Here is a 24,409-nt window from a genome sequence, read left to right on the forward strand (position 1 = left end):
TTCTCATGGAAGTAGATATAGACACAAACCATTTTTTTTTTTAAATTGGGACAAATCACTTTTAGGATATTTGCTCGTTATATCGTCGTGATTGTAGAACGACAGATGTGTGAAAAATGCGACATTGACTTTCTTTTATATTTGATCTTGAAAAGGCTATATAAAGGCTTTAATATTCCAGATTTAAAAAAAAATATATATTTATATAACTAACCTAAGTATCAAATGATATACTTTTGTTATGAGGGTGTCAAAAAAATTTTAAACCGCTCTCACGCAAAGTTAAAAAAAAAAACACTTGCGTTGTTCTACAATCATGACGATATATATTTTATACAAATATTTAGTTTTTCATACAGAAAATTACATTTTACCTTATAGACAATTGAAGTAACTCTGTTGACTTTTCATTGTAATAGAGGCCCTGATTTTCAGTAAAAACAGCAGTAAAAAAACATATATATACTTATTTATATTGTGAATAGTGACACAACTACTATCGAAAATAAATTGACAATATTTTATATAAAATAAAAATAATTAAATTTATTTCAAAGTGCATCATCAGACATTCTGAACAATTTATCAAACTCAAGGTACAACTTCTATCAAAAACTTTTTAATCTTACTAATTTTGAAAACATATTACAATGCCAAAAGTGAAAACAATTCAATTACAGATACCTACATGAAGTTTGAATTATTTGTGAGCATGTGACTTTATAATTGAATTAATTTAACTTCCTATACATTTTTTTTGTATTCACATTGCCAAATGGCAATTTATTTTGAACTTGCACAAAAATATATGCACTTTAGCGGACTTGTTACAGAAAGCAATACCTCCCAGCCAATCAAAAAACAGACTGGTTAAAAATTGTGAATTGCAATTTCTTCAAACCAATAATTTCATTCATAGAACACATTTCAGCAAAACCTGCCGTACATTGTAGCACTTGTACATTATTTTGAACATAAATAAGATAAAATAATAGAGGAATTCGGGCAAAGCAATAAATAACACACAAGGAAATATGTGGATAAATTTTATTCCATATTACAGCACAAGACAAACCGGAATGTCACATTCTTTACTTGGCAGTGTGAGGGAAGTGATGACTTCCCTCAACATATTGTCCATAGATTACACCTTACTTCTGCCAAACTAAATTATATTAGAAAAATACCTACATACCGACAGCCTCGATCCATGCTTTTGCAATGTTTATTATATTTGCAATCAATTATAATAAGTTATAACAACGTGCCATCTTTTAGGTGTATATTTATTACTCAAAAATTATATTAACGCAATATTGAGACCGGTCTGTATAAAACCTAAGGAAACGTGTTAACCGTCTAGCTAGTATAGCGCACATTATATTTGGCCTATCTAATCTTCTTCCTTCGATCCCCAACTCCCTAGATCGTTAACAATTACCGTTCCGTAGAGCGGATGGCGAGCCCGACAGAGTACGCTGTGTGAAATTATAGTTAATACTTTGCACCGGAATCCCTTAGCCACGACGCGTAAGTACATAATATAATATGGGATGACAGTAGAAAACAAGGGTGGTACAAATAGGATACGAAGCTCGGACAATAGGGGTTTCCTTACGCGATGATGTTTGGTTTGTCGCAAGCAAATAAAAGGTTCCAAAGTGGAGGTCGATACAGTCACCACTCGGGGGTTCCAACAGTGGTAAAATTCTTAACAGACAAAACTAGTCTTTAAAATACATTAAAGCGGGCACGAGCGCGCCCGGGGCATCACCGATTTAAAACATACATCCATTTATAATAAAACTTAATAGTAGTAATGTAGCGATTCAAATATTCATTATAATACAGAGGATAGATACAAACGATAAATAAAAGCACGATGCCCGAAACACGAGAGTCCGCACTGCACAGAGTCGTCACTAGCGGCTGGGTTGGTTAGCGGTTGGTGTTCTTCAGCTGGTTGGACAACCAATCCAGGCCTTCGTACAGCCCGTCACCCGACGTAGCGCACGTGGCCTGGATGTACCAGTTGCGGTTTCGCAGCGAGTGTAGTCCCAGCTTGTCCGTAATCTCGGCTGCGTTCATGGCGTTAGGCAGGTCCTGCTTGTTGGCGAATATCAGCAACACCGCGTCCCTCAACTCGTCTTCTGACAGCATGCGCATCAGCTCTTCTCGCGCCTCGCCGATACGCTCTCTGTCATTACTGTCCACCACAAATATTAGACCCTGGAAATCACATGTTACTCCTTTATTCGGTATTCTATTTGAGAAATCTTTTCATCGCATCTAATAGTCAAAAATATTTTAGTGGAAATATGTAGTAAATGCCAATACGTCGACCGTATTCATAATATTTTTATTATTTTAAATACGGTAGTGAAATATATAAACCATTTTCCTGAATACGATTATTTTTACATGAAGCAAGATTATTATTGAGTTTTCAGATTTACATGTTTAGTTATTCAGAACAATTGATAAAAATTCCAGTTAACAAGAAACATAGAGAACATGGTTAGACCCACGAGAAGCATGTCTCAGGGTCATAAAATGACATAAATACATATGCAAATCCAAAGTACGTGTCAAATTTAATGATATGAATCATAACATGCAAGTCAAGTTAAAAAATATATATTCGTTTTATAAAACAAATATTACTTTTACTATCAAAACACGGTGAAACAGGACCGGTACATTTTTCTGTTGTATCTAATGTCAAATGTGAAAAAGAGAGGTTATTGAATTTTTTTCATTTTTATATTTTATATTGCATCAGCTTGTGAAATTGAGTAGGTATAAATAATGAACAAATATTTAGCAAAAATAACCTAATGCATACCAAACAAATATAAATATCTGGATTGTGCAACAAAAAGACCCATAGTGAAAATTATCAAAAGGTACCCGAAAATTGGGTAATATTTTCATATACTTAAGTCATAAATTTAAGTATCTGAAAATGTTCACTCATCACCGAGATTATGTCTAATATATAGTAAGGTAAGTAAACAACAATTAATTCAAGGATATTTGGGTATTTCAGGAAAAAGTGCTGATGTGTACTACTAATAAATAGAAAATAATATTACAGATACCCAATAAATCTTCATATTATTTCGAACAAAAGTATGCACACATCACAGGTCAGCACTAATTCAATATACAAATAGTTTAGTTGATGAGTAAGGAAAATATGGGTATGGTTATATAAAAACGGGCAAAAAAAGGTCATTAGTTTATGGGAAAATAATCTTTACTTTATCTAGTACACATTCTGTCTGCAGTGTTCATCCTTAAGAAAAACATTTGAGCAGTTCTTCTATCGGTGGATCAGAGTGGAGTACACAAGAATGTTTGGAAAAGGAACTGCTTTTTGAAAATTTGAACATGTTTTTTTTTATTAAACGTGTACCTATTTGATTCTTTCTTTGTAAAATACACGTGGCTTTTATGGTTTTCGACTTAATAGTTGGTTCAGTTCTTATTTATTATAATAATAAACTTATACAAATCCTATGTTAATAAAAGTACTCTAACAACCAAATATCATTCCACCCTCTTCCAATAAGCAAATATTGCAGAAAATTTCCAAGCCTAAAGAGCTGAAATTGAATTAAAGCAATTTGAAAATATACATAAAAATTGGAAAGAAACTGTTTGATTGCAGTATTTAAAAAATATTTTTAGGCAGTCATAGTATATCGTGGGGTTTTTTAAACAAATTGATAACTACAAATTTTCAAAAAATGAGATTGATTCATAACTGGCGACAAATAATCTTTGTTTAAAAAGTAAATAAAAATATTCCATATTTTATAAATACAAAAAATAATATTTTATCATATTCAACTAGCAGTTTTATTTTAATTGTTGGATTTGAGATGAGATTTTAACTTTAAAAGGGCAATATTTCACTACTAGTAAAATGTTCGTTACCAACTTGTTCCAGACAGAAATCATCCTTCGTAGGACGAATTGCCAATAGTAAAAAACTTATATATATAATAAAAAACTTGTTCCGGAAACCTGACAATATAATGCATTTTCTTATAAAATAAAAATGCTAGTGGCAATTGTCATTAGAATCTTATTAAACTGACAAAAAACTAATACATTCCTAGTAAAATCAAACTAATAAACTGTTTTTAGCATTTTGTAGGTACCTTCTTGGGGTTTTTTTCTAAATACATATATTTTTTCAGTTTCACACACATGGACAGTTTTGTTTTTTTCTTAGTTCTATCATTATCAAATATTATTTTGTTTTTTATAAGATTTCCATATTTAAATCAGCTCTAGACATTACTAAGACTAAATATGCTGTATTATATCAAAACAAATAAATGCTGCCTACCTCAGAGAGGGTATTTACTATACCTAGTGAGGATGAACAGTGTCTAATATGTTTGCTTATAATTTTATTTTACACCTAATTTTACTTGATAAGGAAGTTCAGTGCCTTTTTTTATTTGTTAAAAGATTGTTAAATAAAGCAAAAAAAAAATATTTTGAGTTTTATATATCGTATTACCAGCGCTATGATTTTTTAAAAGTTTTGTATTTCTTAAACTTCTCCACATAGGGCGTCAGAGGTTCTCTTCCACTTATTCTCGGTCAGTTCTGCCGATTAGTCCGTTTGTAAGTAAACCGGATATCTTTCACAGCTCTCTTAATATTGGTTGATTCATATGAACTAGTGGTGTCATTCGAAGTAGTTTGTTTTTATAAAATATTTTTTCATAAATTTTCAAGAAACTTGCTGCACAATTTAATGCTCTTATTTTTACCGCGCACAAGAAAACATTTTTTGTATCCATTTTTTGTAATTTAATTTCCCATGGGCTGTGAAGTTCCTCGTTGTACACTTCATTTTGCAAACAGAAGATATTGATTTATTTACTATAAAAAACGTCGGTTTTCAGAACTGAACTGAAATGCTTTCTCAACTACTTTTAAAAAATTGATGCGTGATAGTAAGCTAACCAGTAAACTAAAAGATTTATTCTAAATAATATTTGAATGATCCATAATAATGTTGGTACTCATCATAGTTATAATAGATGTGTAAATTACATAAAATAATCCAAATAAAAAACCATATTCAATTACTTTTACGTTTGAAACCTAAAAGTGTAAAGGCTAAGGCCTTCAAGGATTCAAATAAATGCGTAGGCTACCTGTGTATTTTGGAAATAATGCCTCCATAATGGTCTGATTTTGTCCTGACCACCAACGTCCCATACAGTGAAACTGATGTTCTTGTATTCTACTGTTTCAACATTAAAACCTGGAAAAAAAATATTGTTATTACAGAGTAGTATTTTGTTTATCTAAATTTGCCCGACGATCGTGAGTGTAGGTTGAGTGAGTTGTAGGTAACTTCAATTTCAATAGATTCAACAGAAATGAAGATATATTTAAGGGAAAAAAATCGAGAGAATCAAGGTACCTATTGAGTAGGATAATTTTATAACCATGAATACATAAATGGATTATATGATACTGACTCAACCTTCAAATTAACTGAAAAAATATATTTTTCTGTATTGTCAAGTTGAAAAGAAAAAAGAATGACCAGATTTCAGAAAATTTAAAAAAAAAGTTTTGCTTGGAAATATAACTTTTTAAGGTTTTAACTAATTTTTAATTGACTCTCGAATAAAGCTGTCAAAATCTTGTCATTCTGAGGATACAAGTACTCTTGGTTCTAATAAACACTTGGGATAGCAATGAAATTCAAACCTCTGAAGCTAATTTCAAGCCTACAGATAATTTTAATGAGGAAGCTACACAAATATACATGCTAACGATAAATGTAAAAAATGTATTAAAAAAAACATATTCCACACACATTATAATACCAGCGCTGCTATTCCGAACACTCGCGGCCGTAGGAGACACTTTTTATATTTACATTTTTTTTTAAATATATAATGATTATATTTTTTCATATTTTCCCGAGAGCACATATCAACATATCGATAGAGGCGAATTTGTAATACTGAGGTAGATAGAGATAGTAGAAAGGTTAAACATACCGTCTTGAGAATTGTCAAATGTCATAAAAATCATGTTCAAGCAAGCTCTTTTTGCTTTGAGATTTTTGAGTGGTTACTTTTCATCACAGAAGCCGATTTAAAATGCGAAAGAGAAATACTTTAAGCATTGAACATAGAGCTAAATTTCAGCGCCACCTATTTATTGAATATGATCAGATTATGATGTTTGAAATGATGCAATGAGAGCACGTATTGACATGTCGGTAAATCAAAATTTGTCATATCGAGGTAGATAGAGATAGTAGAAAAATTAAGTATACTGTCTCGTTATGTACCAATGGAGATAGGGTTTATAATCGTGGTCCTGGTAAAATACCTAACAAATAAATGTGATGAATTTATATTTTTATTTTATTTTATTTATTATTATACAGCCCAAGCCAATTAAAACAGTTATATGAAGAAACATGAAACGTTAAAGTACAAGAAACCGAACAAAAAGAACATAAAACTAAGTAGCAAAGACAAACAAGGGCAATAAAACAATGGTATACAATATGTTTAAGAACACTATTAACATATAAGACTTCGAGCTATCCACTCCCATAGTCGAAAGAACTATTCCAAAGAATTCCAAGTTGTGTGACGAATTGACAAATCTACACATTCTGGACATTGGGGCATAAAAACAAATGTTGCTCTTAGAAGATTTGATAAATAGCAGATTTTGACTTCTGTTGACACGGTTGGGAACATGGAAAGAAACTGATTGTAACAGAGATGGGACTTCACTTGAAAATGCATATAAGGTCCATCTCCGTTCTGTTTCTCTCATGAAGGCAGATTAAGGGATTGCTCTATTTCAAAATAGGAATAGTTACCTGTTTGCAATCCGAGCAACAGTGCCACATCTCTTAGAAAACAGTGATGGACAGACTCAATGTGAGTTTTATAGAGTGGACACCAAATTGGAGAAGCATGTTCTAGATGGGGTCGAATATATACAACGGTATAAAACTCGGATTAATATAAAATTGTAAATTTAAGCCTTTTTTAATGTAAAAATATATCAAATAAATTCATTTAAAACATGGTAAGAAAGTAGGTATAGTTGGTTTCAATATGCATTATCAATAATTAAAAAATATAATTTTACGAGTATTCAAACCCCTGAATATTTCTATAATCCTTATCTAAGCCAGTCTCTTATTAAAGGTAATCATTATATTGGTATGATATAAAGTAGTGCGTTTATAAATTCATCAGTATTGGAATGTGCCTAGAAAGCTTATCTATTACTTAGTTTAATTCTATGGTGATAACATTACATATTTTGTGCACTGGGAGGGCAATGAAATACTTTCATCAATTTCTACTGAGCGCATTGCCTGATAAGCTCATGCTACTAAACTCCGGACAATTCATTCTATTCAATTTGTATGCATTAGAAAATAAATACACTTAATCAAAACATTAATGTCTAGTTATCTTAATCATGCTTTTGTTTAGTAAACAAAAACATTCTAACATAAGTTGCATCAAACATGTGTATAGAAATATGAAATTAGTTTAGTTGATTTTTATTTTTAATTTATAATATTTTCAATGTTTTCATTCATTGTAATCTGTAATATGTGTCTTTATATGAATAAATAAAATAAACAAACTTAAATAAATCTGGAACAAGTGTATTATTTACGAAATTGTAATTTAAAAAAAAACTAAGATGCTTAGTATAATTGACATAATTCAAGGATATTTGAACTCGAACAATCTATATGTTGCTCTAAATTTCATAGCTCGGTGTAACTAACGAATGCAAAATACCACTGTATTATGTGTATATCTTACACTTTAGAGTAAATATTCCACCGAGCCTTACTAAAGTTGAGCAATGCATAAACAATTCACCTTGGCAATGGGTAGGAAGTAGATACATACAATGTCAAATAAAATGAGCATACTGTTAAATCTAAACGAAAATTAATCTAGAAATAAAGTTTCGCAAAAAGATAAGTTGAATTTTGGCCATTTTAAACTTGCTTTGTTTTTTTAAATCACACCATTAACATTGTTATTTTAGTAAAGAAATTTTCTTAAAAGTTTTGTGTAACTAAAATATAATTACTTTTCAACCGGCAGATTACGCCTCTCAAAATAAGACTAAACTTGCGTAAATTTGTACTCGTAAAAAGACAGAAATAAATTTGAAATTCAATATTAATTCATTCCGGTCCGCTTCCACTTTGCTTTTGCTGCAATGTGCTAAAGGCGTTCTAGGTTCTAGTAGTCAGCGAACACCATATAAAATAAATCACAGATATTAAACCAAAATTAAAGGCATATGATGAACTCTGGATTGAAATCATTTTCTTGATGAACTGCAGTCGCAGTCCAGCTAAATCCTATGTAACATTACACATACTGACGCACTCCGGATTGAAATTATTCCAACGTTCTGAGAGCATTTGTTAATTTCCTTTGAAATTGGATATAACTCTTCACAAGCTTACCCACTCTGAATTGAAATCTTTTTGGTTCATGAAAATTCTCTTGAACTAGACACATACTGACGCATTCTTAATTATTCCCATGTCTGAATGTATTTAGTTATTACAAATTTTGGTATGATGATCAAAACTCCACATTTCCACGGACCGCGGGGTCGCCCAAATGCGCTTTACCTACTCGGGACCTAATTAACAGATGGCCAATCAATGCAGATGGTTCTTTGCTACACAGTTGAGTAATATCATGACAAATACACCAAAATGTTAAATAAAACATTATAGTAGTTTTCGGGAGAGTCTCGAGTAGATGGTAGTAACAGGGACAGTTGAGCGTAACCGAACAAGAGGACAGTCTCAAGATGGACTGACTAAATAGGCAGATCCTCATTAAGCACTGCTCTCAACTTGGCCTAGAAGCAGGAAAAAAGAGAAAGAATAAACCTAGAGCCTGACATCCCAAGAGGCTACAATGCTCAGCATTGGGCAAGATGATGAATAAGATGAAAGTCTTAGAAATATGCATAAAGCAACAGTAATCAAATTAGCATGCCTATGTCAACTAACTGCAATATGTGGAGCAGTTTAGCAAAGAACACGGATTGAAATACAAAGGTAAAAATTATAAGGTGATAGTTTTTAAGACAAAAACCTAAATTTACAGGTGCCATCACTCTTCATCGATGGTATACAAATCAAAAAATTAAAGGCTTTATATCTAGGCCATGTACTTGATGAAAACTATGAGGACAATTCAGATACAAGACGACAATATCGAGCTTATTGTACAAGAGCCAATATGCTAGCACGAAGATTCTATCAATATTCCGTGGAGGTAAAAAACAGGTTTCAAGTTCAATGCATGCAGCAATACATCAGCGAGCTGTGGTGTTGATACAACCCCATCATTAAAGCGCGAGTGGGATGTTTGCTGCTGCTAGACATTTTCACTGGGAGAAACTACTGCGACACTATATAGCAGGACTCTGAGAAAAGCCGGGGAAAAGCCCAAATGTTATAATTAGAGAACTGGTGGATCACTGCTAGGAATTGAGGTTTTGGCAGCATTAGAGCAGGACGTTTAAGAGACATGTTTTAAATTAGATTTCTTCATTACTTTTTGGTGCTATTATCTTTAAATACTTAAGTTTATAATTTTTAGTTTTCTTGAATTTTATACATTTGATGTTTATCTTCATTTTTTCTTAATTACTACTTTGTAGTAGTTATATGGCTGTTTGGGTATTGCACTACTCGCCGAATCAAGCGAGAATAAAAATATTACTATTATTATAAATTCACGCAAATTCACTTTTGATGTTGTGTTGAAGAAAGGCAAACTCACACTCGTATGAAAGCGGTTGCAAAGGGTTATGAATAATTCATTATTTTTATTAATAATTATTATTACATTTATATTTAATATCATTAATTCTAATGCTTTCACACTTGATGACGCAGGCAGAGTCTAAACTTAAATGAGTATGTAATTGAAATCAAGTATCAAAATTACTGCCAAAAATATAAAATTACACTTGGATAAATTATTAGCAAATCTGACATTGTGAAATATAAACAAGAATTGACTAAAATACTATTCATGGTCAAATCACTTTCACTAATGATGAAGTTTAATATCATAATTACTACTAACCCAATAATTATTTAAATACTAAAACTAAATTAGGTATTAACATATTGTTTGTGATTATTAAAACCGTCACAACCCATCCTTTGTTATTCATATTTATTGCGGCTTAATATGGTTCCTTAAGTCAAAGCAATCAGTCCAGAGCTAAAAAAAAGGGGGGACTGGCTTTAATAAAACCACAAAAATAAAATGAAAGGAAAATTGGTGCCAGGAACAAGTGACATGTTTAACACCTATCGTGGCAAAAGAAATGCTTAAAAATAAAAACGTGAAAGTCCAAGATCTAATATTTATATTACGTTAAAAAAACATGCACGCTTCACGTGAAAAGTAGCCTAAAAACACTATCGAAATACCTCTCACTAATATGCAGTAAAACTAAATGTCAAGATTTGCACAGAAAGTAAAATTGAGATAAAGAAAATTCAAAAAGATGAAAGTTGGGTATGTGAAAAGAGTGAGAAAGAATGACTGAAAATATTTGTAGCGCATAGTGTCTGTATGAATAAGTAAAAACTGAGGAAGTTGAAAAATTATTAAGTTTGAAAAAATATCAAGGCATGATTAAGTTCGACCACAGTTGAGTGGAGATATCGAAAGCCACAAGTCACTGCATGAGAAAATCTATGAATGTGAAACAAATAAAACAACATGTAAAACAAGTATTTGTGTAAAATTAGTGTTGACATCATATCTCTTGTTACACCTACAAGAAATGTAATGTTCAGTTAATTGTTCAGATAAAAAATGAGAGAACGCCGCCCTATAAAGTTTGTTTATCCATAATACATTGTCTTTTGACTCATTTGCAGTTATGCCTGGAATAACCATCAAAATCGTATCTCTCAGTTAGGAAATGACGGCTCAAGCCGTCACTCCAAAAGATATAGGTAGTGAAAACACAGCTATTATAATACCCTACGTGAAACTGAAGGAGATATTGTGTTTCTATAAAACACAATCCGCAATGATAGTGTCCCAGTATGTATCAACTCTGATCCAATCGGAAGTGAAATATTCCAAAAAATAAGAAAGTTATGATAAGTGTCCATATGAGTGAACCCTATTTTAGATAATGAATCATTAAATTTAAATAACTCGTGAAATTCCTGAGTAATTATTTATCAGAATGATGCAAAAATGAACCGAATGGCTTAAATTAAAAATGTTTTTTTTGGCGCTAATACTGCATACTTTAGGAACGTAAATTACATAAATACAAGTATGCCATGCTGCATACTGAAATTTACTCGTTCCTAATAATATTAGAACAAAAAGTTCTGCATTATTTATTTGCAGTGTTAGAGGGAAACAAATGTGTCATCGTGCATTTAGAAAATAATTAAAACTATTCTTTGATTAAGAATATTTATTAAGTGGGTAGTTGTAAGCGAAAAAACAGTTTAATCAACAATATATTGTGAAAGAATATGAGTGTTCTAAGGTTTTCCAGTTCCTCAAACTTAAAGCACTCGCTTTTCACTCCGTTATTATTTTAAAGATAATTTCAAACATATACTCGGCCAAACACTACCATGTTAATAAACAAAGTTTTCGAAACATTTATAAATCGAGTAATATATTGGAATAACAAAATTACATATTGGAAAAAGGTGAACTTACCGATAGTAGGTATAGTTGTGACAATTTCTCCTAATTTAAGTTTGTATAGGATTGTGGTTTTACCAGCAGCATCGAGCCCAACCATCAATATTCTCATCTCTCTTTTCCCAAACAGGCCTTTAAACAAATTCGCAAACATATTCCCCATGATGTCTGTTTTTGTGTCACCTAGAATGACAAATATATGGTTATATTTAACATCACTGACATGGCACTTTTGAATTACTGATTGCTAAATAATTAAACAAACACGAATTTACGAAAATCGTACGACGAAATTGACCACGACTGGCGGAATGATTCCAACGTACGAAACTACCATCGGTTTAGTCATTAATATTTTTACAAATACGATATCGCAACGCAATACTACGATTTCGAAGAATGTCCAAATGATTCATACGGTGACCGACCACACAATATCGATTTGAATAGAAATCAGGTACACGTCATTATTTGTCAAAATATCACTGTTTGCACTGTAATTATGAATTGTAACAATTTTAGGGGGATTTTCAGGCCGTCCGTACAATAAATCCATATAAAAAATTATAACAAAAGATACGCCGACACAACTAGTTTGTCACAGCGGCGGTCGCCACCCCAGCCAAACATAATCAACAAAATCGCTACAAATAACAAAACACTGAATTTAATAGAACAATTTTATAATCTAATGTGAAAGGATTAAGACATTTCGCATTTTTTTACTTACGTTTTATGGAACTATTGACTATAAATCGTAAAAAACGCTAACGCATAGACCAAATCTCACTACGATCGGCCGTATGTCAAAATGGCGGACGTGGAAGAGGATTCGTGCTTCTGCCACGTATCGGGGAAGGAAAATAAATTTGATTGGTCGAATTATACCACGTGCCTTAATTAGTTCAAATACGCTAGCGCCAAGCTATATTTTGAAAATCGTATATTTTTAAAACGGGATTCGCAATTTAATATTATTATTTCTAAATAATTGAATAAATAAAATGTGCCATGTCACTGTTTGCATTTGATTCATATGTATCTCAATAAATTATCAATTATTAGTATTTCAATAGAAATATTATTTTAAATAATATATAAAGGAACATTTACTTACCGAATTAGTTTGTGTCAAAATTTTGGAAGCAATTACATATACTTTTTAAAAAGTTTTTTTATAAATCCACAAATTGTGTCATGGTTTTAAATAATGTATGTAAAAAAAACAAAATTAACTACGTCATATGTATTTTTTTCTAAAGCAAAATGATGAATACATGATGCAATCAATATCGATACAGTTTACTAAGCACCATTAGGTGTAGGTAACGAGAAGTATTATAGTTTTTAAAATTTTAATATGAATTCATTCTGCTTGTATTACATTAGCTACTATAATTTAAATATCGTTTTGGGTTTCATTGTCGGTTTGCCAATGATTATTTTTTTAGTCTTAACCACACATTTGATTTGATGTTCCCCAAAATACTAATAAATATTACAAACTCACAGAATATAAATGATTTTATAAACGAATTTATCAGAATCTGATAGTAACAGATATGTGAATTTTTTGGGACATTCAATCGGCATCAATAGCAACACTGCCAGATTTTGTTTTAAATTCCAAAACTTGACGTCACCCAAAAAGTCACGTGGCTCTGACAGCTGTCACTTGTCGGTAGTTTATCAATACCGAATAACCTAAATCGCAACATTATTGGACATTTATTTATATAAGAACTAAATGTTATACACGCGCTGGTTTTCATTGTCGAATCCAGCATTTAAGATGTACTCCTCTTTTATTCAAAAGGATGTAGAGAGCATAGTTTGTTCATCCTCGTTGACAAAAAATGTATGAATTTTACTGCCGTTACATGGATTTCTTTTTTATTTGCTTGTTCTTATGTAAATTTTATTTTACTTTAGAAATTGGAAGTTCAAGAATATTTATCATGGCTCCAAAGTACACCGAAGATTACATCTTATCGAGTTAATGTTCTTTGCGCCGATGTCAGTAATTTGATCGAAAAAATCCAATGTCACTTAGAAAAGGTAATTTAGTGTTATTTATATGTTATTCCAAAAAAACTACTTCACCGCCTTTAATTTTATTAGCCTGATAGAAGTATGCAATATATGATATCCGGTCATTTTAATTTGTTTTAGTTCTTCTTAGTTTTTTTTGTTGGTTTTTTCACCTCTTAACTGGGGTGTTCTAGCCAGTGTCGAGTTTTAGATTTTTTATTTATTTAAATATTTACTCTAACATCAGGCGCGTGCGGTGAATATTATCAGTAGGGATGCTGACAAAAAATAATCATGTTCTTACTTTTAGTAGGTATGATAGTAGATATAGGTAGTAGATAGATTTTAGCAGGTATGATAGTAGATACCCCGTTTAAGCTACATGGACCAGATTATCTCCGACATGCGTTGCAGCGAGTAGGCCGAGTTGAAGAGAAAAGCGGAGGATAGAGACGGGTTGAGACTGACAATGCATGAAGCAAACTAATCGCACAGATTGTGACCCGCGAAGAAGATAGTAGATATCTACTTTAGTCAGTTATGTATTTGTATATTTACACTGTTATAAAATAGTCATTTGAATAAATCCTGAGCATGTGATGACAACATAACTTGTTTTTCTGAAAGGTTATACATAAATTTTAAGTCAAATTAAAATCAATGTTGCATAGAACCACTGTTGTAAAGTGCATTTGAGGTATTATATTATGAAAATGGTGCTATGTAAGTTTATGGTTTTAATAATCATAATTAATAGCTGATCGTCTATAAATTAACGAAGCACAGGATCAGGTCCGCCTAAGGGTGAAGCTGTAAACATTATGATAGTACTTAAAACTCGAGATGTTTTTAAATTCTGGTCAAATTATAATAATACCCTATTTAAAACTCTATGCTATATGTTATTGGAGTAGTTTTTTTTCTTTGCATTACACAAGTTGGATGCTCTTATGCGTCTTGTGAGTCTTGTAGAACAATAGACAACGTTATAAACCTTAATGCGCGTGTGCAGAAATTCAAACATTTGTAACAGGACTGGACTCAAAATGAAGAGTAGTTAGTATCCAGATTCCATCATATCTGACGAATACTGAAAATATTGTTTGAATTTATAGATGCGTCGCATTCACAGTATGTATGGGCAGAACGCGTCTGCTCAACATGTGTTAGCACTATAATATACAAGTTAGTATTTAATATTAAATAAACTTTTTTTATTTTTTATTTATACACTTTACATATATACATATACACGGTTTTTCAGGGCCAGACCGCGAAACTTCAGAGGAACATTCCTCGTGGTAAGCTTTAAATTTTTTTTCCAAAGTCATTTTAGAAATAAAAAAAAATATTTATTATCTCAAAATTGAGAAAATCTTCAATTTCTCGGACTAACATCCCTTCCACAAACCCCTACCCATCCCCGACAAAAAAAAAAGCGATAAAAACGTATTTGACCAACTAAGTGATACGCACGAGACGCGGACAAGGGAAGCGGCTGGGTAGGAGAGGGGTAGGGGTTTGTGGAGGGACTGCGTGACCAAGCAATTAAGGATTTACTACATTTTGAGATAACATTTTAATTTTTTTTTTTTTAAAAAGACTTCTTGGAAAAAAAATTTGGATTTTTTTAAAGCTTACCATGAGAAATGTTCCTCTGAAGTTTCGCGGTCTGGCCTTGAAAAACCGTGTATATAACTTATTTACAACTTAATACCATTTATAACTAGACATTTACATCAAATTTTGAATACACATTTATTAGGCGGGAATAGGACAGTTAGAATATGAGTAGGGAATAGATTGTCAATATCAGAGAGGTCGGATAGGAACTCAGGATAACAATCATTTATGGAGTTTAAAAAAAAAACATGATTTAGATCATCCTCCTCAACCTGACATTCGCTCATAGCAGAGTCCCGGACATAGATTCTAAATAGGTGAGAACCATTACAACAGTGTCCAATGCATATTCTGCATATGGAAGATATCTCAAACTTGTTCAGAATCACTTTGGAAAACCAAGGCTTTTCTGTTACAATTCGTTTCAGTTGGAAAATATAATATATTTTCCCTTGGTTTGGGAGAAGGCTACCCAGTATTCTTGCCATGTGCGAAGTTGTTTCTCCTTCATCATAACGAGGAGATCACCAAGTGGTAGTAAATAACTATATGTTTTTACTTTTGTTGTCTTTTTCGTTATAATTATGTTTTGATGGATAGATATTAGAATAAACATGGAGAGCATTTTTTAGAAGTGAATCTGTAAGTATAATTTTTCTCTGTACGTTTATATAGTTTTATTTGTGAAATAAAACCATAACCCTGAGCGAGTGTTTTCTACTTGACAGCTACTCTCTAGTAAAATCATTCTTCTTCTTTTTCTTCATCGTTTTAAGAGACAAAAAACTAGTTGTTCTCCTGAAATAATGAGGTCCGACTGTTCCTCTATCTCTTGGGTGGTCTTACATGCGGACGTTGTCCACATTGGATTTCATTGGCTGCAGTGTACACGAGTCTGTCCTTGCTCATTTAAAAAAAATATATACATAAATCGAGTGAAGATAAAGATGGCTTCGTTCCTTAGAGGGATAACTAAAAATTCCAAGTTTTGAGTTATACTATTCATTTTAATTATAAACATTATTTTTCAATTGTATAAAAACCCTTAAAAACTTTTGGTTTTCTCTTGTTAGACAGATGTTTTTATGTGCAAATAAATAAACTTAACAATCTCTCATCTCCATAACTAATTTAAATGTTGTGATAATTTGCATTACAACTTTAATCCTAAAACAAGTAACCATTGTGTATATGTTTCACATAAATATATATTTCACTTAAGGTGATATAAATAATTATTTGTTACAAATCAATTAAGATCTATCAAAACTTTGGGCAGCCATTACTCAAAACTAGTAATTTCCAGTTATCTCTGTATGGAACTGGGCTATCGATTGAGTCCGCCTCAAGGTCTACTAGTTAGCGTGTTTTCCTTCAATGCTTTCCATGGCTGGGGTCCCAGGTTTGATCCCTGCAAGGTTGACAGGCAGATTTTCTCATCAATAATTTATACCAGGACTGGCGCCTGAAGCATAAGCCTGATAATTTTACTTTCATGTATGTTTCAAACAATCGCTGATACTGAGTTCCAGTACCGTGCCCAATGCATCACTGGGTGTAGATAGGGGAAGGTGATGATATGCTGTGCTGTGATTAATCTAGCTACTCTTATTTTCAGCAAAGAGTTAAAAATGGTTGGAAAACGATTCCTCGGGTTTATCAACACTTTCCTGATACCGTCGGAATAGAACCATGGCCAAAAGAAAATGGCGTAGATACGGATATTGATGATAATCTTCCCAAAGTAATTGTAGATGCGCCTTGTGGTGCTGCAGTTCTCCGCGGAGCTAATGTCTTTGCGCCAGCAGTCATGGGTCTTCCACCAGGTAATCATTAATTAATAATTCCATCTATTATCAGATCGAGCTCTCACAACACAATCAAAAAAGAGTGATTTACAATGATTTATATGTACCACCATCCCTTTAAAAAATATTTTTAAAGGTCAGATATTAGAAACATCACTTTGCATCATTCCACCAATAGCAATATTACTGATGATTGAACTGTTGATTCTATATGAATAGTTAAATATTTTAGGTATACGCAGCGATTGCAATTTCAAATTGAAATTTTTAAAATCCCATGAGAAATAAATGCAGGAACTAACATAAAATCAGCAAAAATGTATTTTCTGTCATGCTCCGTTCGCCTGTTTCAGTCATTTGGTTTTTTAACAATATTTTTAGTTTGGTTTCCGAGAGGGCAGAAGCAACTATTACTGTTATTTAAAATATTACACAAAGCCTTGATAATTGAAGAGAGCTCATTGCAGTTTTCTTAGACCTTACTAAAGCTTTTGACACGGTTTCCCACCTACTTCTCGTAGATCGAATGGCATCAGGACAAAGCTCTTCTATTACTTCAGAATTTCTTATACCCGAGATCGCAACAAACAGTAATTCGTACATCATAGAGAGAAGCGCAAAGTACAAAGTCGCCTATTACTTTTGGAGTTCCACAGGGCAGCGTCCTGGAACCAATCCTAATTTTGGTCTACATAAACTCTCTTTGTGAAACAAATGATGCCGGAAAAACTGTTTCTTTGCCGACGACACAGTTTTGTTATTTGAGGGTGGTGACTGAAACTCTGTCTTTCAGAAAGGAAACTGTGATATAAACATTGCTAAACAATGGCTGTTAAACAATTCTTACACTTAATATCGATAAAATGAAATATAAAGAGTGTTCAATATTTTGGAAAGCGTATTAAGCTCTTATGGACAAAAACTATATTCAAGAGCGGACTTTAGGACTGGATTTTCCTTAGTGGGAGGCATTTGAGTGGGAAACTCCTTGATGATTTTCTAAATGTTTGAGTTTGCTGTTTACCATATCTATGTGTCACATTTATATATTTTTTTATATTATTATTATGTTTGTGATCCAATATAATATTTGTGATGATATACTCGTACGTCTGTCAGCTAATTACTCGTCCCAACTGAACACAGGACTTTTAGTCCCATGGAGTTGGGACTTATGTCTCAAAAAATGTGTAATAAATGACTTGTAAGTTATAAGTTAATAAATAATTTGTCTAGCATTTAGGGATAAGACATTTTTGTTGATAGAATTTATAAAAGCAAAGATTTTTATTTCGAATTGCGTCACTTTAGTCTATCAAGGTTAGTAGAAAGTTTGTAACTATTTCGAGTTATGGCACAAATTTTCAAAACTAAAAAGGGATGTCTTTGTCTCAAGAATGCAAAAAAATATATTTGACTATTGTTTCTTAGCGCCTTGCAAAATCCTTTTGGTTTTGTAAGTATTTTTTAACAAGCTTGCAAACAGTTTTTTGCCTTTTTCTCAAAATGACATTTTAAAAATTGTATCACTTTAGTGTGTATTTGTGCGATATTTCAAATAGTTTTATGTCAAGAAAATCATATTTCTTTAGTGATCATTATAGATACTGCTATTTCTGTTCAATACTGTTGATTTTTCAGATATAAGAATCAATGATGACATAAATATATATGCCGATACTTCTGGCGGATGTAAACAAGGGTCCAAATCTGATTACAATGGAGTTAAAATCTTAGTTGGAAGAGGAAAATTAAAAATGTCTCGGCATCAACTTTTCGGTGAAAATATCAAACCTAGGTATGCTCAATTCCAACTTACACCAATCTGGTTTTGGTTCTTATTTTTAATGTGGGGGTCAGTGCTATTCAAGCTCCTGACGTCACTGCGACCTGTGAAGATCTATTGTGACGAGTTTTGGTTAGTTGGAAGATATTGCTTAAATCAGTAAGCCATACACATATACATATTATATTTTACGTACTTCTAAACTGTTATAATATATAAAATAAATTACCCAATAATTAATGTGATATGAACATGAAACTGAACATAACCAGAACTGCCTTATGCACATGGGAATAAAGTTATTTGAGGAAATGCCAGAAAGCATAAAAAATGTAAATATATTTAAAATGATATGTAAAGAGTATATCTGTAAAAAATACTAGGCTATAGATAGAATTAAGAATAGTCCAGAAGGAGTGTAGAATCATATTTGAATACATTGGACTGTGTCCAATAATTCCCCCACTATGCCCTACTTTCGCCGCGCGCATTCGTGAGGTCGCAGCGTAATGTTGCTTGATGGGAAAAAAAATCATAACCCAAATGTAAAGTAAAAAAAAGCAATCTGTTAATTTCTCACACAACAGAGTAGAAAAGTAAAGGGTCATTTAATAAGACTAATTGAATTAATGAACTTTAAACTTAAAATATAAAACAAATTTTATTTTACATAAAACAAATATATTTTTTTATCATGTTTTTATTTGATGTTTTGAAGATAATGTCGGTTAAATGTCCACCACAGAGTTGTTTAATCCTAGATCCAATTTTCATTAATTCTCTCATTAGATGAGCAAAGTAGGGTAAAAAAATTACTACCCTGGCAACACTAACGAAATATCCATTTTATTTCTTCGACAATCTGACAGATGGAAAAATAATTCAATTTTTAAGTAATGCATTTGTTATACACACATTCATTCGCTAATTACACATGAAATGTGATGCCATCCTGTTTCTTTAAGATCCTAGCAGTATTTCTACAACAATGTTTGAGTATGTCCAAATGCTTGCAGACTGGCTGGATTCTCTCCCTAGGGAGTTGTTCATATTTAAATTTACTTCAACAGATGGAAGAGTTGAGGAAATGTGGATGTTCAAACATGGGCAGAATGGTGAATGTTACACAGTGTGTAAAGTGGCTACTTAAACCAGCCAATGACAGGTCATAAGCCCTGTAAATGCCTAGACTTCCATATTCCCTTCTCAAAAACGTTTTCCCTCTCTGTTGAAGTAAATTTAAGTATTTCTACACTTTAAAAGGACACAATACGGCATAGTGTTGCGTACTGAGTGACGTCTACAAAGAAACTAATGGGTCAAAACGTAAATCTACCTACTTATTTTAGTAGTTGAGTCGCCTTCTGTTTGATGTCCGTATGCGCTTTCTGGACTATTCTTAATTCTATGAGGCTATATATATTGTAAATAGTGAATATACATAGAATATACATATAAGTGTAAATATTGAACAGTTTGAATATTATAAATTAGGATAGTAAGTGTACAATAGTGATAAATAATGTTAGAATAAGTATGGATGTAAATATTGTGTTGCAAATACATATTAGACTATGTTTATCATAGAACTAAATAAAATAAATAATACTCTCACTTTACTGAAAACTAGCCAACTTCATGTCTAACCACTTTTGTTAATCGCCCTTGAAGCGATAAATTATGAAAATTTTGCTACATAAGTCATCCATAGTATTAATAATGGTCTTCTTGATAAGCAGCTTGGATTTTATTTTATTTTACGTAACTTAATGCCTTGTATATTTATAATATAATCAATACTAAACTTGAACATCATTGTTCCCGTTCTGTACCTAATGGTACATAGGACACTGCATCGGTACACCAACCGCATTGTATGTTGATCATTTTTGTTACATGTAAGGTGAGGTGATCAGTCTTACGCTTCAGGTGCCAGTCTAGGAACAGTGAATTATTGCGCTCGAATCACTTTTAAAACCATTATTTTACGTCCACCCTGCCTGGAATTGAACCTAGCATGGTAGGTGAATGGACCAACCACTACACAATGAGGTGGATTTGTCCCCACTCGATTTCCCTTTTCAGGAATTTTATCTGAGAGCAGCCATCGAGTTGAAAACACTTGTCCAGGGTTCTGGTTCTATTTTTTTTTTTAATAAAGGAGTTGCCTATTTTTTGTCTTGCTTATTATGTATAAGGCTTATATTAACTGCAAAAGGTATGTTCCTTCTAATTTCTCTGACTATAGTGTGAGGATCTGGTGGTGAAAACTCATATAGGAGAAGCTGGACTATTGACAGGCATCAACAGACCTTCCGTTCCACTTTGAGAGCATTCAGCATTTTGTGTCCTATTTATTTCAACAATCACCTTTACTATTTTTACCATGTATGAAATTACCTCATGCGATAAGTCCTTATGCCTTATTACTGTTACGATATCTTCTAGGTCCTTATCCAGACTTCTACTGCATTCTAGCTGCATTCGCTCTAAGCTGATAATGGGTTGGTTCTATTTCGCACAGATGTATTCTTCATTCTGCCCAGACACAGATTTTTTTTTAATGTAGACCCGTCATAATAAGTAAATCTGTGCTTGCTATTGTTAAATTTATTTTAAGTATATGTACAATATTATAAAATTATAAATATTTGTCAACGTCTTTTGAATAAAATATTTTTCCTAGGGGTGTAGCCGTAGAAACTATTATGCCAGTATCCAGAGTTCCGGTAATAGAGCACGATGTTCTTCCTTTAGGAAGCTGCTTGTTACAAAATCTTCCATCTATTATCTGCAGTAAAGTACTGAATCCTCAACCTGAAGAAGTCATCCTAGATATGTGTGCAGCTCCTGGTAATAAGACCACTCATCTTGCCGAGATTATGAACGATAATGTAAGTATATCAAATTTAATAACAAGGATGAAAATATGAATGAATCCTGTCGAATTATATCTATGCTGTCAAGTTTGTAAGGTGTTTTGTTGAATATCAGCATTAAATAATATGTTATTCCTAAATAAACTAATACATATTTTTTAATTTGAGGTATCATGACAACAATTTCTTTAACTTTCAATTACCTTTATCTAAGCAGAAATTTTTGCTCCTTTGTTATCTCTTAATTTTTTCCTCGTTCCTCTCTTAATTTTCAATTAGTTTTTTAAGTATATACTTAGGTTTTTGAGTACATTTAAAAGTATTCTATTTACCGTAATTTGGAAAAGATGAATGGCATATACACTTTCTATTCCTCTACATACCACATCATTCTTCAGCAATTCATTTTCTAATATAAAGTTTACATTTGAAGCACTAACTTTGTGGTTATTCATTATAATAAAATAAATAAAACAACTTTGTTTTCAACCTCTAAAAATATTAAAATTAGACAACTTAGAAATCTTAGAAATTAAAAAAGCGATTCATAATAAGAAAACAATAATTAATAACCAAATAAACAATATTTCTTTTAGTCCTCTCCTGTCTTACTTCGAAAATAATGATATCAGATTACCACCCGTGTAAGAAAAAACCACTTGATTTATTGGGTCCACGTGTAGTATTTAGTGAACATGATAGAAAAAAAATTAAAAGGAATCAATTCATTAGTTACGTAAACCTTGACAAAGAGCTTGTTTGCTTTGAAACCGGTCGGTGAAAAATAAAAATTAGTGGTTAAAAACAAAGTTGTTTTATTTATTTTATTAATTCTTTTTCTGTTCAAAGTGCCAGACTTTGGAATGAGCTACCTCTCCATGTAAAAATTTCACCTTCCTTGGCCATTTTTAAGAAAAGCCTGAAATATTATTAGAACCCTAACTTCCCTTATTACTTAGAACCCTAGCTTCCCTTTATTATCTTTATTTTATTCCTTTTCTTTCCTAGATCCTCTTCATGTCTCCTTCCAAACTCGTTAACTGACCCCACATTCCTCATCATATAATGTGTATAACAAAAGCATTTTTATTAGTAAGTTAATATGTAAATACAAGCTCTATCCGCCCACTTAAAAACGGATGTAATTAAAAAATAAATCCACATGTTTATTTATACAAATAAAAAAATATTACAAATTTTGACTAGTTTGTTTCTATGGATGGCTGGAAGATACTTATTACTCTTAGCAATAATTTCACCAAAGTGTTAATATTCTTGTACTTGAAGTTTAATAAACAAATATAGACATGAATTATTATCATCATACATAATTAATATAGTCTCTGAAGGTTAATTTTTAAAACAAAATATATTTTTATTATCAAATGAAATGTTTGTATTCACTTAATATTTTTCATCTCATTTATTTTTTGTTTGATTTTGAAAATATGTTGATTGGTTTGAGGGATTTTTCCTCAGGTTTAAATTCAGTCTACATTTTTTTGCTTGAATAAAATATTGTCACTTAGGTTCCTAAATAAGTAGGTACCTAAAATATTTTGTTAAAATTTTACTTCACCTTTGATTACAGGGAATTATTATAGCGTTAGACAAAATTGCCGATAAAATAAACATAATTAAACAAAAGTGTAAAGAATCTTCAATAACCTGTGTGCACGCCTTTGCATTTGATTCTACAAAAGCTGTGACAGAAGATAATAATTCTATAAAGAGTAATGTTCTCTGTGGCCCTCCGTTCTCCCCGGAGTCATTTGACCGGATACTCCTGGATGTTCCGTGTAGTGCATTAGGACAAAGACCTTCACTGAGGAATAAAATTACTGTAAAAATGTTAAGATCTTACGTTCCATTGCAAAGAAAACTATTTTATGCTGTAAGTACCTATTGATTTCTACTATATTTTAATTCAGTATTGTGAGTGGGCAATGAAGATGGACATATCAAATGTCTGAATAATTGGGGCATGTGCATGATAAAATGTATGAATGTGGAATAAGCGAGGTCTCTATGCAAAGACAGAGTGATATGACATTCTATCCTCTCTGCCTACCCCTACAGAGAAATGGTTTGATGGTTTGTTTTGTGTGCAATTACAATTGTTTAAAATTCAATTACTGTTATATTAATTATTTAATAGCATGCTGTTTTTCAATAAAAAAAACTGCAAAAAAGTCAATTGAATAGATCAGTGTGGGATCTGCCCCATTTAAAAACAATATAACTATACTTTATCAATGGCATTACATATATTTTGATTTTATTTAAAATTTAGATTGTGCACATCTACCTACATATATTTTCTTCAAAAGCATTGCAAAGTCATACATATTTTTGCTGTCGTTGATATACATATAAGCACATAAAGCAATTTTTTGTCTGCTGTAAAACAAATTTCCTTTATTCACTTTGTATTTCACTTTATAGTCTGTTGTAATAGTAAAAAATGATTTAATAGTAAACAATTTACTTTTAGGCAGTCAAAATGCTGAA

The 24,409-nt window shown here is 31.8% G+C and overlaps 2 protein-coding genes across 2 annotated transcripts; one reads left to right on the top strand and one right to left on the bottom strand.

Annotated features, from left to right (window-relative positions):
• Positions 1–1,033: 1,033 nt before the first annotated feature.
• Arf1 (ADP-ribosylation factor 1) lies at positions 1,034–12,597 on the bottom strand. Its single transcript, XM_088241546.1, has 4 exons — positions 12,502–12,597; positions 11,787–11,954; positions 5,184–5,293; positions 1,034–2,229 (listed from the first exon to the last, which is right to left on the bottom strand). Exons 2-4 carry the CDS (start codon positions 11,932–11,934, stop codon positions 1,939–1,941), a joined length of 549 nt encoding a protein of 182 aa, XP_088097672.1. The 5' UTR covers positions 11,935–11,954; positions 12,502–12,597; the 3' UTR covers positions 1,034–1,938.
• Positions 12,598–13,380: 783 nt separating this feature from the next.
• Positions 13,381–24,403, top strand: LOC148271306 (tRNA (cytosine(72)-C(5))-methyltransferase NSUN6; the record flags this gene model as incomplete). Its single annotated transcript, XM_088241547.1, has 7 exons — positions 13,381–13,629; positions 13,704–13,829; positions 17,044–17,251; positions 18,875–19,031; positions 21,706–21,913; positions 23,490–23,792; positions 24,393–24,403. Coding segments are annotated over exons 1-7 (1,124 nt in total), but the record flags the coding sequence as incomplete, so codon positions are not given.
• Between the last annotated feature and the right edge of the window lie 6 nt (positions 24,404–24,409).

Source organism: Micrasema longulum, unplaced genomic scaffold, assembly GCF_059751315.1.
Source record: "Micrasema longulum isolate JH-2025_06_02 unplaced genomic scaffold, ASM5975131v1 h1tg002949l, whole genome shotgun sequence".
NCBI lineage: Eukaryota > Metazoa > Arthropoda > Insecta > Trichoptera > Brachycentridae > Micrasema > Micrasema longulum.

Excerpts from the sequence above, each read along its gene's own strand:
- Arf1 (XM_088241546.1), bottom strand. The coding sequence starts at position 11,934 with ATGGGGAATATGTTTGCGAATTTGTTTAAAGGCCTGTTTGGGAAAAGA. Across the intron at positions 5,294-11,786 it reads CACAACTATACCTACTATCG|GTTTTAATGTTGAAACAGTA; the intron begins GTAAGTTCACCT and ends TTTTTTTTCCAG. Across the intron at positions 2,230-5,183 it reads ATTATTTCCAAAATACACAG|GGTCTAATATTTGTGGTGGA; the intron begins GTAGCCTACGCA and ends TGTGATTTCCAG.